At 33.3% G+C, this 19287-nt stretch overlaps 2 protein-coding genes across 4 annotated transcripts; both read right to left on the bottom strand.

Annotated features, from left to right (window-relative positions):
* Positions 1 to 229: 229 nt before the first annotated feature.
* Positions 230 to 8926, bottom strand: LOC133303212 (phragmoplastin DRP1E-like). Of its 3 annotated transcripts, none has more exons than XM_061503092.1 (15): positions 8789 to 8926; positions 8603 to 8666; positions 8297 to 8404; positions 5376 to 5477; positions 5199 to 5249; positions 5036 to 5097; positions 4138 to 4228; positions 3948 to 4012; positions 3611 to 3805; positions 3368 to 3487; positions 3208 to 3278; positions 1985 to 2210; positions 1202 to 1252; positions 739 to 1107; positions 230 to 435 (listed from the first exon to the last, which is right to left on the bottom strand). In XM_061503092.1, exons 1-15 carry the CDS (start codon positions 8924 to 8926, stop codon positions 307 to 309), a joined length of 1842 nt encoding a protein of 613 aa, XP_061359076.1. In that variant the 3' UTR covers positions 230 to 306. The 3 variants fall into 3 exon arrangements, with proteins under 3 accessions (XP_061359076.1, XP_061359077.1, XP_061359078.1); XM_061503093.1 differs by having other exon boundaries at positions 1202 to 1234; positions 8789 to 8917; XM_061503094.1 differs by lacking the exon at positions 5199 to 5249 and having other exon boundaries at positions 8789 to 8917.
* Positions 8927 to 12681: 3755 nt separating this feature from the next.
* LOC133303214 (probable purine permease 11) lies at positions 12682 to 13809 on the bottom strand. Its single transcript, XM_061503096.1, has one exon. The coding sequence runs from the start codon at positions 13807 to 13809 to the stop codon at positions 12682 to 12684; it is 1128 nt and encodes a 375-aa protein (XP_061359080.1).
* Between the last annotated feature and the right edge of the window lie 5478 nt (positions 13810 to 19287).

A 19287-nucleotide genomic window follows, 5' to 3' on the forward strand; every position in this document is an offset into this window, starting at 1 on the left:
AAGCAGCAAAGATAGTCTATTTCACAATAAATTGATCAAATCTTCTTTTGGGCCTTTGATAAACAAGTAAAAACAAGTTTTTTTTTTATATATTTCACAAAACCATCCAATGGTCCAGGACCATAAAATTATTTTCCCCACAACGGCCGAAAACAACAAATTCAACTCGAGCTCTGAATCAGACATCAGATTAAGCAGAAAAAACCAATAAACGGAACTGTTGCTTCCACAAGTCTCAAGCTCAACCCTACCATTGTCAATCTTATTTTCCCACTAATTTCCCTTCATATACACTGAGGATTCATCTCATCCTGACCAACGAACCGCATCAATCTCATCCCTTGCAGATCTATATAACTCCAGCCTCTTGGCACATTGCTGCCTCCTTTCCGTCAATACAGAATCTTCATCCAGCAACTGTGCAAGTTGCCTTCCCTGAAAAATAAACATAAAAAATTAGTCCAGAAAATGAGCTAATTTCCATCTGTCCCCTCCTCTTTTTTTGTGCTATCATATTTCAATTATCGGTGGAGACTGAGTTTTCACGTTGCATCCTCTGGATTGCTGCGAAATACATTTATCTACGCATATTAAGTATTTAGTAATAGTTCAGTCAACGAATGTCTTTTTCAACTTTGTAATGCCCAATTATATCTTGATTAATGTTTCCCTCTAAGAGGATGGATGTGAATACAATATGATATGGGGGCAGATGATTCATGATTTTATGTATTATACCTCTTTTCTGACCAGTTCTGTGTAAAAGTGGTCTAGTAAAGATCGCTTAGCCTCCCTCACTTGACAATGAACCACAGCCTTTGGAATGGTATTCCTCAATGTTTGTGACACCATCCCGACATAAGATAAAACATTTGAACAGATCCTTTGGAAGTGTCCCTCGGCATACCGGTCTGCAGAGGAGGGAGCTGGATTACCTCCCTTATCGACTACCTGTGGGAGTTTACGGAAGAAATCAACGGTGATATAAGAAGATTCCATTTCCACCAGTCGTAACGTTGTCTTCTTACTGTCTTCACGGAATCTCTCTAATGCCTCATTAGCAGCTGCTGCTATTTCAGCTTGAAGAGTAGGAAAGCGCTTCAATTCCTGCAATCATTGTCAAAATCAACAAAAAAGCATACTTCATCTAGAGAGTAAACCATTACTGAGGGAAAACCAAAAACCCCTTTTCAACTCAAACCTGTGTTTCTGCAATTGACTTTCTCACGAGTTCCTTCAGTACGAAATGAACCTGACACAGTCCACATAGGAAATTTCAGTAGCTTGAGAAGTAATCAGGATTAAACTTGGTCCCAAAGACAGCATAAAACAAGGTCAGTCATAAAAAATAATTAGAAAAACTAATTTGCAGTTGAAGTGAACTATGGGCCGTTGCCAGTTTGGATGAGTTAAAAAAAAAATGACTTGTATTGCTTTTTTTAAAATAACTTTTTTTAAAAGATAAAGTTATTTTTCGTTTGGATATATGATCTAAAAATCACTTTTACATTATGTATTACTTTTTTTTAAATAATTTTTTTAAAAGATAAAATTATTTTACGTTTGGATATATGGTCTGAAAATAACTTTTACATAAAAAAAGTTATTTGGATGTTAAAAGAAAAAAAAACATTTTTTATATATAAAATTACAATAAAAAAGAGATAAAATAGCATGATAGTAAGATAAAGAGAGATAAAATAGGTATGATAGGATAAGGTTAAAATTATATTTTAAAAATTTATATTATCTTTTTTTCAAAAAAAAATTATATTATCTTTTAATTTTTACGTTTTTCAAAAATAATCAACTATTGGTTATAAAAAAAAAACAATATTTTAACTTTTATTTTAAATTTTGCATTTTTTAAAAGTTGTTATCCAAACTTCTAAAAATTCTCAAAAGACTTTTATTTAAAAAAAAAAAACTTTTTTTGAAATAAAAGCTACACTGTATCAAACTACTTAAAAGCAGAAACGCTTACAGCATCCACAGAAGCTTCCGCAGGACCTTTGAAAAAATTTAGTGAGCTCTCTAGGAGGCGTCGGTAACCTTGTTCTGGAGCGATTAGATGAGGTTGGTACCCATCTGCCTCTGAAATCACTTTTCTCACATTTTGCAACGACAAATGACGGTCCAGTGGAAGCTTACTCAGTGCAGCAGGAAGCTGGTAATCAAAAACTACATAAATTCGGTCGCCACCTGGTCGCCTAATAGGGGAAATACAAGAAATGTAAAAAGGTCAAGGCATATCAAGATATTATGATTGTATCTCATAATATTTTAGACTATCAATTGATTTTCTTATTTTTTATAGGAAAAAGTTCAACAATGATCCTGTGGTTTGCTTCAGAATCACCTATGTCTCTGTCATTTTTTTTTATCACATATGCCCCTGTGCTTTGTAAAAAATAAAAAACCACAGGGGCATATGTGATAAAAAACATACCTTTTTACAAACCACAGAGGCATATGTAATAGAGAAAAAACCACAGGAACGTAGATGATTCTGAAGCAAATCACAAGAGTATTGGTGAACTTTTTCCTTTTTTATATTAATGATTTATTTCCTTATTTTAATATTTTTTATTTAGTATAAATAAGATTTAATGTTTTATTTTTATATCACATTTTATCATATCAATCTATAATATTGTTTGTCTATTATTCTTTGTGTCTCCTTTCTCTATATATACCTAAATCTGTATAACCTTCCATTATGTCCAGTTTTTCAAACTAGATCCCTACGCTCTCAAACGTCAAAGTTGGTTGATTTATCATCTGTAATCCCCGCAGTGTGTTAAGACAGATTAATGCTGACGAACATGAAGGACTAGCAAAGCCAATGTTTCAAATTACCTCAAATTACCACTTAAATAAGTTATATCCCTATTATTCCCCTATCTATAGTTACTATAATTTCTTGAAGTCCTCCGTCCGTCTAACCCTCCAATACTTCGTTCAGTTTGTTGTAATTGCCATAGTTTCCTGTCTTGTTAAAATAACTACTTGTTTTTGCAGCAAATAAGTATTCATAACATTGTTATAAATTAATGAAGTCAAATTGATGAATGAAAAAAAAATTGAATGAATAACAATACACAATCACACCCAAATAATAATAATAATAAAAAACTAAAACGAACATGTGGTTGTATTTTCAACTGTTTATCAATAAAGAATATCCAATTAAAAAGGATTTCTTACCCTCCATCTAAATGCTCCTTAAACACCCGGTCAAAGGCACGGCATAGTTCTAGAATATTGTACAGCTGCGCCTGATAAAATGAGAGGAAATTTGATAAAATATCCTAACGGGGATCATTTCAACTCATATTCGTAGTAGATAGCAAAAGATATTCCTCACCCCAGCATCTACAGCAACTGGTCTACCAAGGTGTGCCAACTCTGCTTGAAGCTCATCAATGTTTCTATTAATTAAAGACGCAATCCTTGGAATCCGAGCTCTTATCACAGACTCTAAATGCTGAAACCAAATCAGTTCTATATGTAAACAAGTAACTCGGTGGAGAGTTGCAAGAAGAAAAAAATAGCACAAAACATGCCCATCCAACACTCTTAAATGCAGAATAGTACGATAAACAGAAACCTTTGAGAGAAGCCTAGCTAGATATTCCGAGCCCATTTTGCTGGCCAAGTGTGCGTAATCAGGACTGTTGGCAAAAAATTCACGCTCCCTTTGCCGAGCAGCAATTATATCCACATTCCTATTAATATCTGCCTGAGAACGGTTTACAATTCCCACCCAAGGGTTTCGAAGTGGACATGATCTTCCCTCAAGGACCTACAACATTATCAAAATGGGAACATTATGGCCAAAGTACGAAAAATATTCTGTATCCGTGTCAGTTAAGAGTAACAGAAAATCTAGACTAAGTTTTATCACCGAGCCAAATGTATAATCTCACGAAAGTTAAGATTCTTACATCCAAAGCATTTGTTCCTTTGTCCATCAAATCAAGCTTTGTCAACACTCCAAATGTTCTTTCACCTAAACGAAAAACATTTTGAACGCATTATCAAGGAAAACTATAATAGCATAATAAGATTAAGAATATAAATGCATACGATTTGTATGGTTGAAGCATAATTGTAAACAAAATGCTGCAAGCATACCTGCAGGGTCAACTTGTCTGGAAACCTTGATGGCATCTGATGTTGCTATATCTTGATTTGCAGGAGTAATGGCCAAAATTAAGCAATTAGGCTGCATTGCAAAAAATATATAAGTAACGAATAGATTCATAAAAAGAGTTAAAAGTGCGATTAACTGAAGCAATAGTAAATCAATCATGACATCAAATGTCGTGAAATGGTAACTTAATTGGAAGGTGTAACTTCAAATTATTATTATTATTTTGCCACTGGTTCAAGAGCATTATGTCAAAATGGAGAAGGTTAAAAAGCCCCAAGATTTAGAATTCGGAATATGACCAATTATCGCCGGTTCATCACTCGCTGCTATTGGTGAAGTGATAAAAATTAAGACAGCGAACTTATTATCTCACCTTCCAAAGTGGTGGCAACGACTTTTAAAGGCCATCAAAAAGCAAGTAAATGCAAGATAAGAAAAATTAAAGAAACGCATGTCTGTAAAACCTACTTGATGAAAGTCTAAAACCCTTATCATTGTACTAAAAAAAAAAAAACCTTATCATTTTTTTGTTTTTGTGATTTGATTTCCAGAAAAGGAAAATTAAATTGTATAGGCTAGAGTCTATGTCAAATTGTCAACTACCTTCATATTTCTGTTTAAACTACAAAAACTGACAAAAAAATTTGTAATTTTTAGCTTATTTGTACTACTGGTTAAAAAAAATATTTTAACGAATAAATTACTAAAAAGTAGAAACTACGAGTAAGAGGTCGACCTCGGTCTTCCCCATTACTTTGGAATGACCTTTTCTGTTCTCTTTTCAATCATAGTAAACACACAACATCAGACTTTTCAAAAAAGAACCAAGAGGGGATTCTTTTCTGTAGCAATGTAGATAAAAGTACGTCTTTTAACTACCTTCTCAACATATGAGTGAATCATGCTTTCAATATCTTGAACAATACTTTCTGGCTGTCCCTCTGACAAATTAAAAATATTTAGCTTAATAAATAAAAAATATAAAAAAAGGAAATTGATAATCCATGTTCATTTGAGAAAAGAGAATGAAAAGAAAGCGTACCTACAGCAACCTTTGTCAAACCAGGCAGATCTATCAGTGTTAGATTGACAACTACCAACAAAAAAGGATAACGATCAGGTGAACTTGAATTTCACAAAACAAAATGAAAAATCCACAATTCATCTAAACCAAGGGATACATGGAACCTGAATGAAATGTAAAATCTAAATTATTTACCATTTGGGGAATATATGCTGAGATGAATAGGAACAGGAGATATCTGTTTTGATTTGCCTGTCATTCTATTAGTTTCATCTTCAATTTCCTTTCGAACCATAGCTACAAAAGATAGTAAAAGATCGAACAAGTTGAAAATAGTTAATCTAGAAAAGAAAAATAATCAAAAAAATATAGATTAGAAAATATGAATTGCTTAACTATTCGAGAAAACATCCTAAGAAAACAGTGGGCGTAAACAATATATTAAAAGATTTTCACCAGTGTCAACTCGCATAACAATTACCAAAAAAGAAATAACACTAGCAGCTAATATTGTTATATCACTTTGAGACAACCTAGGAAATACGTGCACTGCAATCAAAATGCACAAGGATAATCTTCGTAAAATATCCTAAACTGTCAAAAACAGTATTACTCATGTCATCACTATACTCCAGAAAACATCGGATGAGCTTTTAATTCGTTGACTAGGTATTACCATGGGGAAATTGCATAAATATGGTGTTGGGAATTCTAAGTAAGTGATAAAAAATCTCATATGAAGAATAAATGGGCTAAGACAAGGATAATCTTCGTAAAATATCCTAAACTGTCAAAAACAGTATTACTCATGTCATCACTATACTCCAGAAAACATCGGATGAGCTTTTAATTCGTTGACTAGGTATTACCATGGGGAAATTGCATAAATATGGTGTTGGGAATTCTAAGTAAGTGATAAAAAATCTCATATGAAGAATAAATGGGCTAAGCATAAAACATATAAGTGAAAAGACTCATAAATCTAACATCTTAAGGTTTTGAGTTGAGATGTGTCGGATTCACTTATTGTGGGTTGTCATTTAGGCCCATTAATATGTGGATGATAGTTTCCCTTATTTTGGGCTTCCCCTAACCGTTGTGTATCAGTGGTAACTGATGTGCTTCCAACTTAATATATTTTAAGGGTCAAAATGAGAATGAATTCAATCTAAATGTAATCAAAAGACATGAGATTAAATTGTCAATTCACTCTCAGGACTATTTTCACGCAATTATTGTGTCTTTGTCGGAATTTTGACCAATTGAAGAAAGACATGTTAGGAAGCTCAAATTGGTGCAAGAGAACGAGAAAGAAGCTTCAGCACAACCACGCTAAAAGTGCTAGCATGCACCAAACTTTGGATCAATCTTCGGTTTCACTACACTAAAGGCAACGAAATGGCGCTAGCAGCGCCAACCACATCAACAACCTCAGTCTCTCCGCACCACTAGCACATACTTTAGGGGAATATTGTTGGGAATTCAAGTAAGTGAAAAAAAGTCTCGCGTCAAGAAGGAATGTGCTAAATATAAAACATATAAATGAAAGGAACCATAATTCTAATGTCTTAAGATTTTGGATGAGATATGATGTCAGATTCACTTACTGAGGGTTGTCGTTTAGAACCATTGGTAGATGAATGATAGTCTCCCTAATTTTGGGCTCCCCCTAACCACTGTCCACTGCGTATATGGAAAGCCTAATAGAGACTAAGGCATATACACACCGTGAGTTTAAGATAAGTGTAACGCCTGACCACCTGTAGGTCAATGACTATCCCCACAAACCAACATAAGACTTTTCAGCGTACTTTGTCTTCACTTACACACTTCCTGATAAACTTCTCAGGAGATCACCTATCCTAGAATTACTCCAAGTAATGCACGCTTAACTACGGAGTTCCTTAAGTTATGAGCTACCGAAAAATAGATGCATCTTGTTAATATAGGTAATACATATTAATTCCTTTAAGTCATCCTCAACTGTACACTCTCATACCTGCACAGCCTCTGGATCCCTCTCGTTCGGGTGTTGATTCGGTTCATTCATGCACCCCTCCCGCTGGAAGCCTGCAAGGAGCCTATTGTCACAGCCCTCCTACCTTAGCGGGTCTGGACTCCAAGCACTAGGATTTTCGAATGGTAGTACAATCCAACCCACGTGCCAAAGGACTTTCTACTCCCCGCCCTCGTCAGTGCCCAGTATGTTACATGCCCATCAGCTTCTTCTTGGTTTGTCCTCGAACCACACCGTACTGGGAGAGAGGCCCTGCTCTTATACCACTTGTAACGTCTGGCCACTTGCAGGATCAATGACTGTCCCCACAAACTAACACGAGACTTTTCAACATGCTTTGTCCCCACTCACACACTTCCTGAGAAACTTCCCAAGAGGTCACCCATCCTAGAATTGCTCCAAGTCAAGCACACTTAACTATGAAGTTCTCAAGTTATGGGCTACCGAAAAGTAAATGCATCTTGTTATTATAGTAGTACATATTAATTCCTTTAAGCCATCCTCAACTTACAGTCCCATACATGCACAAATGCACAACCTCTGGATCCCTCTCATTCGGGTATTGATTCGATTCATTATGTACCCTTCCCGCAGGAAGCCTGCCAGGAGCCTACTGTCAAAGCCCTCCTACTTTAGCGAGTCTGGACTCCAGGCACTAGGATTTCAACTGGTAGTACAGTCCAACCCACATGCCAAAGGACTATCTACTCCCCGCCCTCGTCAACGCCCGGGATGTTACAATAAGCAAGCAGGCTAACAAGCAATGCAGAAAATAATTAATACCAGTGAGAATGACAGGTGAACAAGTTAAAATTTACAGAGATAAATGAGGCTAGAGCTAGTACACCACACTACATTATAAATTACACAATTTGAAGCCCCTAGGATTGGTCTAGTGGTGAGGGATTTGAGTAATGTGTATAAGATCATAGGTTCAAATCTCAGTGCCACCATTGTGTAAAAAAAAATTACCAATTTGAAAGGGAAAAAGCAAATAAAAAGTAATGCATGCAGAGTATGTAGTGTAGTCAAACTCTAGTTTCCACAATCGTCAAACGGAGATTCAAAATCAAATAGTGCATTGCAAAAGAAGACATACAGAAATCCGTAAACGGTTTCTTTGGTAAGTGCAGAAATTCTGCATACTCCTGTAGCCCCTCTTCGGTTTTGTGCAGCTGCAGTACCAAAGGCCTCCGCGTCACAATCCCTAAACATCAATCAAAATGCAATAATATAGAAGCATCGTTCACCAGAAAAAAGATAGTGCGATAAATAAATTTCACTGGATTTTTTTCCTTCACTATTCAAAATATCCTTCAATTTTCTTCTTCAACCACACCAAACAAGAGTTAAAAATAAAAATAAAAAAATCAAACCAACGGTTGAAGCAATGAAAGTAACCAACCTGATCCCCTGGGAAGAAAATCACGGCCAACAATGCTCTCTAACACCGAAGACTTTCCAGAACTCTGCATTCCGCACAAATAACAAGCACATATAGTGAGAAGAGAGCGCAACAGAACTATCTAGAAGGTGAATCGACTTAAAGCGGAAGAAAACAAAGGAATGGAGAAAAAAAAGAGGAATGAACCTGGCCGCCGACGACGGCGACGGAGGGAAGAGCTTCCCAGAGAGTAGGCAAAGCAGCATCGCCGCCATGGTCGCCGAGGACCGTACAGGCTCGCTGGATTCGATTGACGAGGCCGATCAAGTTCTCCATGGTAGCCATTGGTTCGTGTTCTGGTTCGGGTTCGGAGGAAGACGAAGCTGTGAAAGAGATGAAGAAGAATAGTAGAAAGAGTAGGAGGAGGAAGAGAAAAATCAGGGAAGCTATCTTGGTTAGTTCTGTGTTTTTGTTTTCTGTTACGTTACTCACGCTTTTCTTTCTCGGTGAATTTTTTAAATTTTGTGTTGTTTGCTTAGAGAGAGAGAGAGAGAGAGAGAGAGAGAGAGAGGAGTAGAGAGAGTGTTTGGATGATGGGGCCACGTAAGTGTTTGGATGGTGGACCCTCTTTGCTTTGGAACTGAACTGCTTCTGCTTTCCCGTTTCAACATTTAGTTTAGTCAATTCATTTTCTATTTTTATTATTTGACCTTCGGTTTTGGGATATTTTAAGTTGAGAGCTTTTGAACATGCTTCTGGCGGGACATTTTCATCTTTTTAAAAAAAAAATATGTATCGAAGTTTTTTTATTTTTAATAAAAGTATTGATGTTTTGCATTTTGATCTAATGTTTAAGAAGTATATATGCTATGAACTGCTTATACTATAAATTACTTAATCTTCTTATTATTTTGGAAGATAAGGATGGTTAACTTTAAAAATATGTGGTGATATTTGCTACTTCTTTTAACGTCTTTTTTTATTGTTTAAGAATGTATCTAATGATGCATGTTTAGTCTTGATTAATTTTTTAAGATAAATTAATTTTTTTTAAATTAATAATAAAGTTTTGAATATATATATATACCTTTTGGGTCCTTAATAAAAATCATTGAGTCATTTTAATATTTTAGGGGAAAAAATTAATTTGTGGTCCTTCTGAAATTTAAAATAGATCCAGTTAGTCAAAATCGTAGTCCTTCTGAAATTCAAAGAAGACACATGTTAGTTCTTCAAAGTCAAAAAAACTAATATGGATTTATTTTAAATTTCAGAGGGACCATGAGTTAGCTTTTTTCTAAGAGATTAAATTAGACCATGCGATAGTTATTGAGGACCCAAAATATACTTTACTCTAAAGTTTTAATGATAAGCTATTTTAAATATAAAAGAAGCTTTTATATATATATGTAATAAATGTGGGTATTAAATACTGTGCACCTATCTTTGAGAAGTAATTTTGTATTCTTAGTTACATCTAAATCATAATTATATGAAAGTGGATAAATAGTGATTAGGGCCTGCAAAACAAACTCGTTGTGGCGGCCCGAGTTTTAAAACCCGTCTAGCCCGCCCCGTCTAACTCGCCAACCTGTCGGGCTGAGATTTTTAATTTTTTTTAATGTGAAAGAGGTTTGGATCGACAGACTGAGTTTTTAATCCACTCTCAAAAGTGTGACAGGTCGCCCACCTTGTCTAGTGATAAGGGAAGAGAGGGAGAAAATAATAAAATTGATAATTATAAAATTATTATCATTTTTTTCGGTAAACCAAAATTATCATTATTAATTTTTTATATAGTTATAATCCTTCATATGATAATATCATGTTAAATAAAATATAAGATGATACATGCCTTACAATTTCACAAACTTTCACAGGTGACATTGTGAAGTGGATGAAAAAATAATAATTGTGGGAGCCTTTTGTGAAGCTTTTATACGTGAAATTGTCATTTTTTAAAAGAGAAACATATACCTATGATTTTAACATAAAATATAATTACAGTAGATACATAAAATCAAAACTGAAGACAAAATAAACAAAAAATAAGGGCAATTAAAATGAAAGAAAAAAAAGTAATATGTATTAAAAGTGACAGAAAGATATTCAAGGCATAAAAAATTGTTTAAATCTAAAAATTAGTAATTTTAATGCAAAACAAAATAAATCCAATTTATATGCAATAAATGTGGGTATTAAATACTGTGCGCCTATCTTTGAGAAGTATTTTTTTTATTCTTAATTACATTATTTTAATCATTAAAAATTATAAAAAAAAAGTTTAATGTAATATTTTTAATTTATCAAAAGATATATAATTACTTTTTAAAATCATTCTCTTTCTTATTTCATATAACGTAACCATATCTGCACATATTATTTAATTATAGAAGTTGAAAAATGTCAGATCTATTTAAGATATAATTTAAATAGATATGACTTTTTTTTTTGGTGGACTGATCTGACTATTTTTATTGGTGAATATACACATCTGACTTATTTCTTCAATATTAAGCTTGAATCTCTCATATTTATTTTATATATACCTTTTTTGGTTCAAATTAAAACCCTTTTTAAAAGTTCAATAATATAGCCTGAAAATCAATTTAATTCAGACTTTGCAAATTAAACATTTAAATAAGTACAAATAAATTAATGAACCATAACTTTTAAATAAACTAATAAGTCTATAAATTTAAATAAATCAATAATAGTAGTATTAGTAAATATAATAACAATAAAAATATTTCATGATAACAGACAAATTAGGCATTTTTAATAACATAAAATATGATTTTGTAGTTAAATATAAACTATGAGCATTATTCTTACAACCTACAAATTTTATAACATCTTATAACTTATTTCTTATCATTGATTTTCGTAAATTTAACGGTTATAATTTATTGAAAATTAATAATTAATTAATAAATATTACCAAATAAATTATAACAATGGTAAAAAAAAATATTGTAAGAAATTATAAATAAAAAGAAGTGGTAAGAATAACCATCTCTAAATAAACTTTTAAAAAGTTGAACATAACTAAAGAGGGAAAGCCAAGAATCTTCAAGAGGGGGTGTTATAAAGATATATCTTCTATGTAACTCTGTGGTATTTGTGGAATTGGAGCAATGAGAAAATACATGACTCAGGATTCACTAGACCACACTCGCCAAATAGTGTGATTCTCTCGTATGCCAATAATATTCACACAACTGGACATTGGGCAGGCCTGAAGTCTCCAATTAATTAATGCAGTACCCAAGCAGCAGTGTCTCCCAATGTTGGAGACTCTAGCTGATGGTTGGGTGAAAGTTAACTTTGATGGTGCTTTAAAGGGGAGGGGGTATCGAGGATGGCTGGTTGTGGAGCTATCATCCGTTAGGTTAATGGAAGCTGGTTAGGAGGCTTTTCAAGCTTAATTGTTGGCTTGGTCATTGGGCCTATAGAAAATTATTCTAGAAGGAGATTGTAACGATTTAATCTCCATGCTCACCACGTACGGTCATTTGGTGAATTTGTCTTAAGGGCTTCTCTTTTCTCATGTCACATGAGATATCATCTCTCATGTCATAGACACAATAAGTGGTGGGGCCCACCACTTATTAAAAAAGAAGAAAAAACTAAAAAGATAGCACGAATTTCAATGTCTCACAACATGAGAAAACTATCTCCTATTACATAAGAAAATGATTTCCCTTGTCTTAATTAATGAAGACATCATTGTTACACATAAATGTGTACTACTTCTTATTAAATTGTCATGTTGAGAGAAAAACGAATAAAGTAGTTTATGGAAGAGACTCCATTTGATGATATACAATCATCATGAACCTTATTGCAATTAATTTATAAAAAATTTAGCCATGTTTATGAGCATTATGATTGATATTTTATTAAATTGCAAAAATGACATTCATACATAAGCCAAGCGGGAAAATCATAAATTTAACAATGTGAAAATCATAAATTTTTAAAATCTTTATTCATGTTGTTGTTATGTGATTGTTGAACATGAACGGTTATAGAGAACCTATCCCTGTCTCAATTCCTAAAGAGATTGCTAGAATTTCGTCAAAAGTAGGTCCAATCCATCAACAAATTTCTCCCTCACCCCTTGAAACCTCAAGGCTATCACTTTTTTTATCTGCCTTGGCTTTTTTCTCATCAAGATAATGTTGATACATATATGACAAAAAGCCCCATATTGCTAACAGCAACGCTATAACCTTCACCCCATTGATCTTGTCATTAAAGAACATAACGGCAATGATAGGAACTATAGGCAATTCCAAGGTACTTATCACAATAGAGAATAATGAAGATACCTCAAAAATTAACCCCAACATACCAATGGAGGTTATTTGCCATGTCACAGCAGTCCAAAGCAGAGTCATTACATATGACACCCTTCCCTTTTCATATTCCTTCATCTCCTTTTCCAAAGTTTTCCATTCTCCACTTGCAAACAACCCCACAACACAAGCACAGGTAGCAATAAAGGAAGGGTACAATTGCATGTCCAAGACAGCAGAAAAGGTTTTTTTCTTTACAACTTTCTCAAAAGAAAGCTGAACAAGAGAGAGATATAAAGAAAATGTAGCAGATGCACCAAGGGTGCATAAGAATCCAATTATATGCTTTTCTCTGAAAAGACCTTTTGACTTATCAGAATCAGCATTGACTGCAAGCAGGGCAACTGAAGTGGTAAGGAGGACAATAGAATTGAATATAAATGCTGTCAACTTTTGGGAATTCAAGAAAAAAGAGAATAATGCATTGAAGGCTAATTCAGTTGCATATAATAGAGAATAAGTTGAAAGAGGGAGATATAGAAGTCCATAGGAATTCATTAAGTCATTCCCTGTCATAAGTAAGCCAAAAGCTATGTAGAGGGAAACTAAGGTGGGAAATTTTGGTTTGGTCTTTGAGGAATCATTGATGGTAATATTATTAAATTTTTCATGTGGTGGGAAGTAATAAAGAAATGGTAGTAGTATAGGGAATCCAGCTGATTGAACAAATGTTACCATCCATTTGCTATTACCACCTTTGTCATAGTATAACCTTCCCAAAAGAGTGGATGCAGATTGGCCTGTAAGAAGAAAGATTGTGTACAAGGATACACGAAACCACCGTTTGTGTTCTTTGATGTTGAGGTTGCTGAGCAATTGTGTTTCTGTGTATGTTGTGCCACTTTCTGTCATCTCTGAGGAATACATGTGTACAAGAAACTGAAATTAGTTATATGACTTTCTTTATGGTATAATTTAGAACAAATTCAAAGTTGAGAGGGATGCCAGAGGACACTGTTTCTTGAGCTTAAGAGGTTCCCCAAATCCTTATATTAATTAATAGACTCTAGGTTCTTAAATAATAGAATTAAGGTGAATTGAGTTCTTAAACCTTTGTTTATTTATGCCAATAAAATCTTTCTTTGTCATGGTTTTAACTCGATAGTCTCTCTTCAACTCCTTAATAATTTTTGGTTTTATAATAATTACTAAATAATTTATTGAATATTTCTATAAAAAAAGTCGAATAAATATAATCAGCAACCAATAAAATAGGCAGAAAGTTATCCTTTATTGTGCAGTTTATTCTTTAGCGTATTTTATAGTGATTTTCACCCATCAAATAGTTTTGTACGTGAGTGTGTGTGTAGGATTTTTTTAATGTGCTTCTGGAGCACAATATATTTGATATTCCTTTATAAAAAAAAGAATTTTTTCTTTCATTTATATCCCTTTCTTTCTTCTAAATCCCGGCTTTTTCATCACTATAGTCTTTTTTTAATAATTAATTATCAAATTGACTCTATTTATAAATTATTTCAAAAATTTAACCTCTTCAAAAAACATAACACCAATCTGCCCTTGTTTGACCGTTGACTATGAAGCCTACCCGAGTACACTCCTCCCTACCCGGATATATTTTGAAATTTTTTACCTACCCGGGTACACCCCTCCCTACCCGGATATATTTCTTGAATCTGAAAAAAGTTTGAATTATTTACCCGAACAAAGAGGAATGTACCGGGGTAAATAATCATACCCTGCCGATTGATTATTTATATGATTATGGGTTATAAAGAAGCAGAGCAAATATGGAATATTATGGGAATCTCATCATACAAAAGTCAGTAAAATCAAAGGTGATATTTTCAGCTAAATGTTTGATGGCTTGTTGGGTCAACTTCTCTTTGCAAGAAGACAAATCCTACCTGCGCACACTGAACAAAAGTAATCAGATGGGTTAGTCAAAAATAGCTATAGAAAAGAGGAGGGAAAGTTGGTAGCTTTAGAATCTTTTTTCTAAGCATGAAACAAGAAGGTGCAAGGATCAAAGAGGCTCAAAGAAATCAAACATTAAAAGGGGAAGGTTTATCTCTACAAAGCCTAAAGATGCTATATAATCAGAATAAGGGTGCAGGCTTTGGAGCAGAAGATTGTCATGGCTAATGTTAAAAAAAAAAATTACTGGATAACAAAGGAAATTCCAATAGAGGATGGGAAGCGTGAAAGGATAGGGAGCAGGAATGGAGCATGGGAGAGGATATAGAAAAAGACCCAAGCTTGGTCAACCTTGGCAATAACCCACATAAAAAACAAACTATGTCTAAAGTATGATAAAAAGAGAGGCATCAGGTTTAAAAAAAAGAAAAAAAAGGAAGAAGCCATGAAGAGGGCGCGGAAGTTATTTTTATATAAGGAGGGCGATCGATTAAAAAAAAAAAGGGAGTGATATTTTTATTTGAGTGAAGAAAAACCAAGGGAAGAGGGGAAGAGACCTACCCATTCTTCCATCCTCAACCACCATTAACCTCACAATTCCCTTCATCATGGAAGACAAAAAAAAATGAAAAATTAGAGTTGGAGGAGAAGAGAGAATACAGGTACTGAAAGAAGAAAGGACTCGTAGCTCCTTCTTGAACACACCATCATCCTTAGTTTTAATAGTCTCACTGTCACCGCAAACTCAAATCACTAGTACCAGAAGCCTCATAACATAGACCAGAACCTCTTCTAAAAATATATGATTATTTATCCGGGTATACCTCTGTCTACCCGCCGGGTAAATAATTCAAACTTTTTTCAGATTCAAGAAATATACCTGGGTAGGGAGGTGTGTAACCGGGTAGGTAAAAAATTTCAAAATATACTCGAGTAGTGAGAGGTGTACTCAGGTAGGCTTCATGGTCAACGATCAAATAATGGCAGATTGATGTTATATTTTCTGAAGAGATTAAATTTTTGAAATAATTTATAAATTAGATTAATTTAATAATTAATTATAAAAAAAAAAAAGCCTATAATGACGAAAAAGCATCTAAATCCCCTTTCAATCTTTTTCCTTTTCTACTTTTGGAAAAGGAGCACAAACTCTCACAGCATAATAAATGAGCTCCGGTGTGTCAAACGTGAGGAAACTATTTTGGAGTAGTGAAAAGTGGTTATTTAGAAAGAGGTGGAGATATTTTATAATAAAAAAAGGACCCTAACTTTTTTTTTAAAGAAAATTTTTATTATTTCACATTTTGCTTGCCAGAGTCTCTATTGCTTAAATAAATATTAAAGGAAAAAGTTATATTTTCAGACTTTTTATTTACAAATAATATTATGCTTTATTGATAAGATATTCTTGAGTGAAATTTTACTGGTAAGATATAATATAATTTGTAAAAAAATTTAAAAATTTTTTTGTCAATATAATCATTCTCAATATTAAATAAATAAAATTTGAGAAAATATCCGTTTATAATTTTTTTTTTTTATAAATTACATTAAGTATGACCAGTCATACACTCTTAATTGAAATATGAATGGTTATACTTCGTGTAGTTTGTAAGAATTTATAAATAAAAAATTTATAAATATATCATTCTCCTTAAAATTATGTAAATTTTAATAGATACCACCTTTAAGAAGAGGAGAGGACGATGTCGTCATAGTAACAAAAAGTTTTATAAAAAAAGAAAAAACTGATGAAGACAAAAAGAAAAAAGAGGTGACGGACCTTTGTGCATGTAATCTTTTTACCTTCTCTTGAGTTCACCGTAGATATCATCTTCTTGTTCGATCGCTTTGTGCATGCAAGAAGTACTTCTTTTTCATTCCTCCTACGTACCTAGACCGAGGAATTATCACAAAATTGCCTAACTACTCCATCTCTCCATCCCTTTCCTACCCTCCAAAATGAATCGGAACCGTCAAGGCCTTCTTTTTCTTTTCTTTGGATCCTCCTCTCACACCTGTTCGTTGAAGCATGCACCTAATCAAGTGAAGGTACGTAATAGAGTGCTAGCTCACCCACCATCACACGAAGAGTCTCGCCAAGTAGAAAGAAAGTAGAATTAATTAATTGATCATAGTTAGTTTGGATGTGTGTGACTATTTTAATGGGATCAAAGGCTGTTTGCAAGACTATTTTGGTAGTGTGATCTCCAAGTGATGATGTTGATGTATTTTGAAAACGGAGAGTGGTTCAGGTGTATGTTATTTTTGGTTTACACGATAACATTCACCAAGTTCAAGTTTAAACCCATGTAGCTTTTCCTTTTATTTTCATATTAAAAATAAAAAGAACAAAGGTCAGGTTAGTGAGTTGAAATGATGTTGGCGGATTAGGAAACTAGGTTAAAGAATGGACAAGTTAGGTAGAGTTAAAAAGGTTGCATGTTCTCTTTATTTGTTTATTTCCTTTTAAAATGTGATAACGAATGGAAAAGTTAAATAAGATTAGAAAAGTTAGGTGGGACTAGAAGGTGTACGTATACGTTTTTTTAGTTTGCTTTTAATATGCTTTGTTTACATATTTTATTTTAAAAATATATATATGCTTTGTTTATGTTCTCACAATGATGTGTTGTTTACATGTTAATCAAAATCGCTGTTCTTAATCCGTTTCATCGTAAATTTGGTCCGCATTAATTTGTCCTTTGCTTTATTAAAAAGAAACTGATTTTTTTTTTTTTATAAACAAAAGAAACTGATTTATAGTAAGGAAGGGCCGTTTATTTTTATTTTATTTTATTTTATGTTCAGATTTAACTTGTTATTGTCTCGTTAAAGAAATTGTTTAGTTTTAAAGTGTGTTATGTGTTAGCGTTTTTTTTTTAAAAAAAATGTTAAGAGATTCACGTTATGTATAGTGTTTTTTTTTTAGTATATTTCTCAAGGGTATCGATATCCCCACCTCATTTGCGGATGAGACTAATCTCAGGCGAGTACTGTCGGACCCTTACGGGAGAACTCTATCCAATCCGTACTGTCATGTATAGTGTTTTTAACTTGTTGGTAGGATAGTTAAAAATATTTTGTTTGATTTCAAAGATGGAGTGTAGTGTAGAAAAAAAAAAGTATTAAAATTCCGTTTGCTTCTGTGGACTGTGGTACATGTAGAGAAATATAACAAAGTTTTGGATCCCTTTTCTCATGTCGGTTTTGGTTCCAATGCAAAAGTGTACATTCTGCTTACTTGATCTCATAACATGCTTTAAAAATATTATTTGATTCTGGGTACTTGGCGTTAATTAAAAATGGTAAAAAGATTTTTTTTAACTTTTTTTTTTTTGGTAAATAACTTTTTATTTTAACTTATCAGTAACTCTATATTAAGAGATTTTGTTTGTGATAGGTAAAGATGTAAATAGGCTGGACTAGGCTTTGTCTTAAATATGTCAAGTCTGTGTAAAAAATATCGGGTCTGACCTGACCTGTTAACCTGTGTATACCCTGAATTACAAGTCTGGTCTGACCTATATTTAAAAATAAAAGCCTTGGCCTAGGCCTGTTAGTCTGTTTAAGCCTATTAAACATTCAACAATTAAAAGAATAATTAAAATAATATTACTTTATTATTCAAATTTATTAAAATAATTATTTTAGTTATTTTATTTAAAATAAATAATATGATATAGGCCGGCCTGTAGGCTTATATGCCCGATATGTACAAAAAAAGCCTATGGCCTATTTTCTAAATAGGTTTTTTTAAAAGCCTAAACCTGTTCTATTTTACTATTTGTAGCAGGCTAAGTCTGACCTAATATAGGCTAGGTCGTAGGCCCCTGTAGGCCGGCCTAACCCATTTACACCCCTAGTGATAGGTTACATTCCCTGTTTTCTATAATTTCTAATAAAAGGCATTATTTTTCATCATTTAAATTACTAATGAAAAATTAATCCGTGCAACAATCGATAATGTTGATTATATGGCTAGTCATCCTCCATCGTTATCTATATCGTAAGAGTCTTCGTATAGCCTTGCTATCTTGGACTCCGTGCAATGTGGATTTAATTTCGAAACAAAGTTTGTCTTATCAATTTCTCCGTAATTAAAATATGTTTTCACAAAGTCTGTTTTAATTTTTCTATTGTTCCGTGCGACGATCGACAACGTTGATTGTATGGTTCACCATCCTCAAACATTGTCCATTCGTAAAAGTCTTCGTATAGTCATGTTATCTTGAACTCTGTGCAATGCAAATTTTTTTTAAACAAATTCTTTTATCAATTTCTTTATAATTTAAATATGTTTTAAAAATCTATTTTTATTTTCCTTTTTTTCCATGCGGCGATCAATGTTGTGATTACGACAAATATACCGATCGTTTCAAGTAATAAAAGTGTGAGTAGAATATCGTCCCGCTAGGATTAATGCACCAAGTACTATTCTCACTATTACCTCTAATTTGGACAAAT

The sequence above is a fragment of the Gastrolobium bilobum genome, unplaced genomic scaffold, assembly GCF_033153095.1.
Source record: "Gastrolobium bilobum isolate Gb01-03AN ecotype WA unplaced genomic scaffold, APGP_CSIRO_Gbil_v1 utg8229, whole genome shotgun sequence".
Classification (NCBI taxonomy): domain Eukaryota; kingdom Viridiplantae; phylum Streptophyta; class Magnoliopsida; order Fabales; family Fabaceae; genus Gastrolobium; species Gastrolobium bilobum.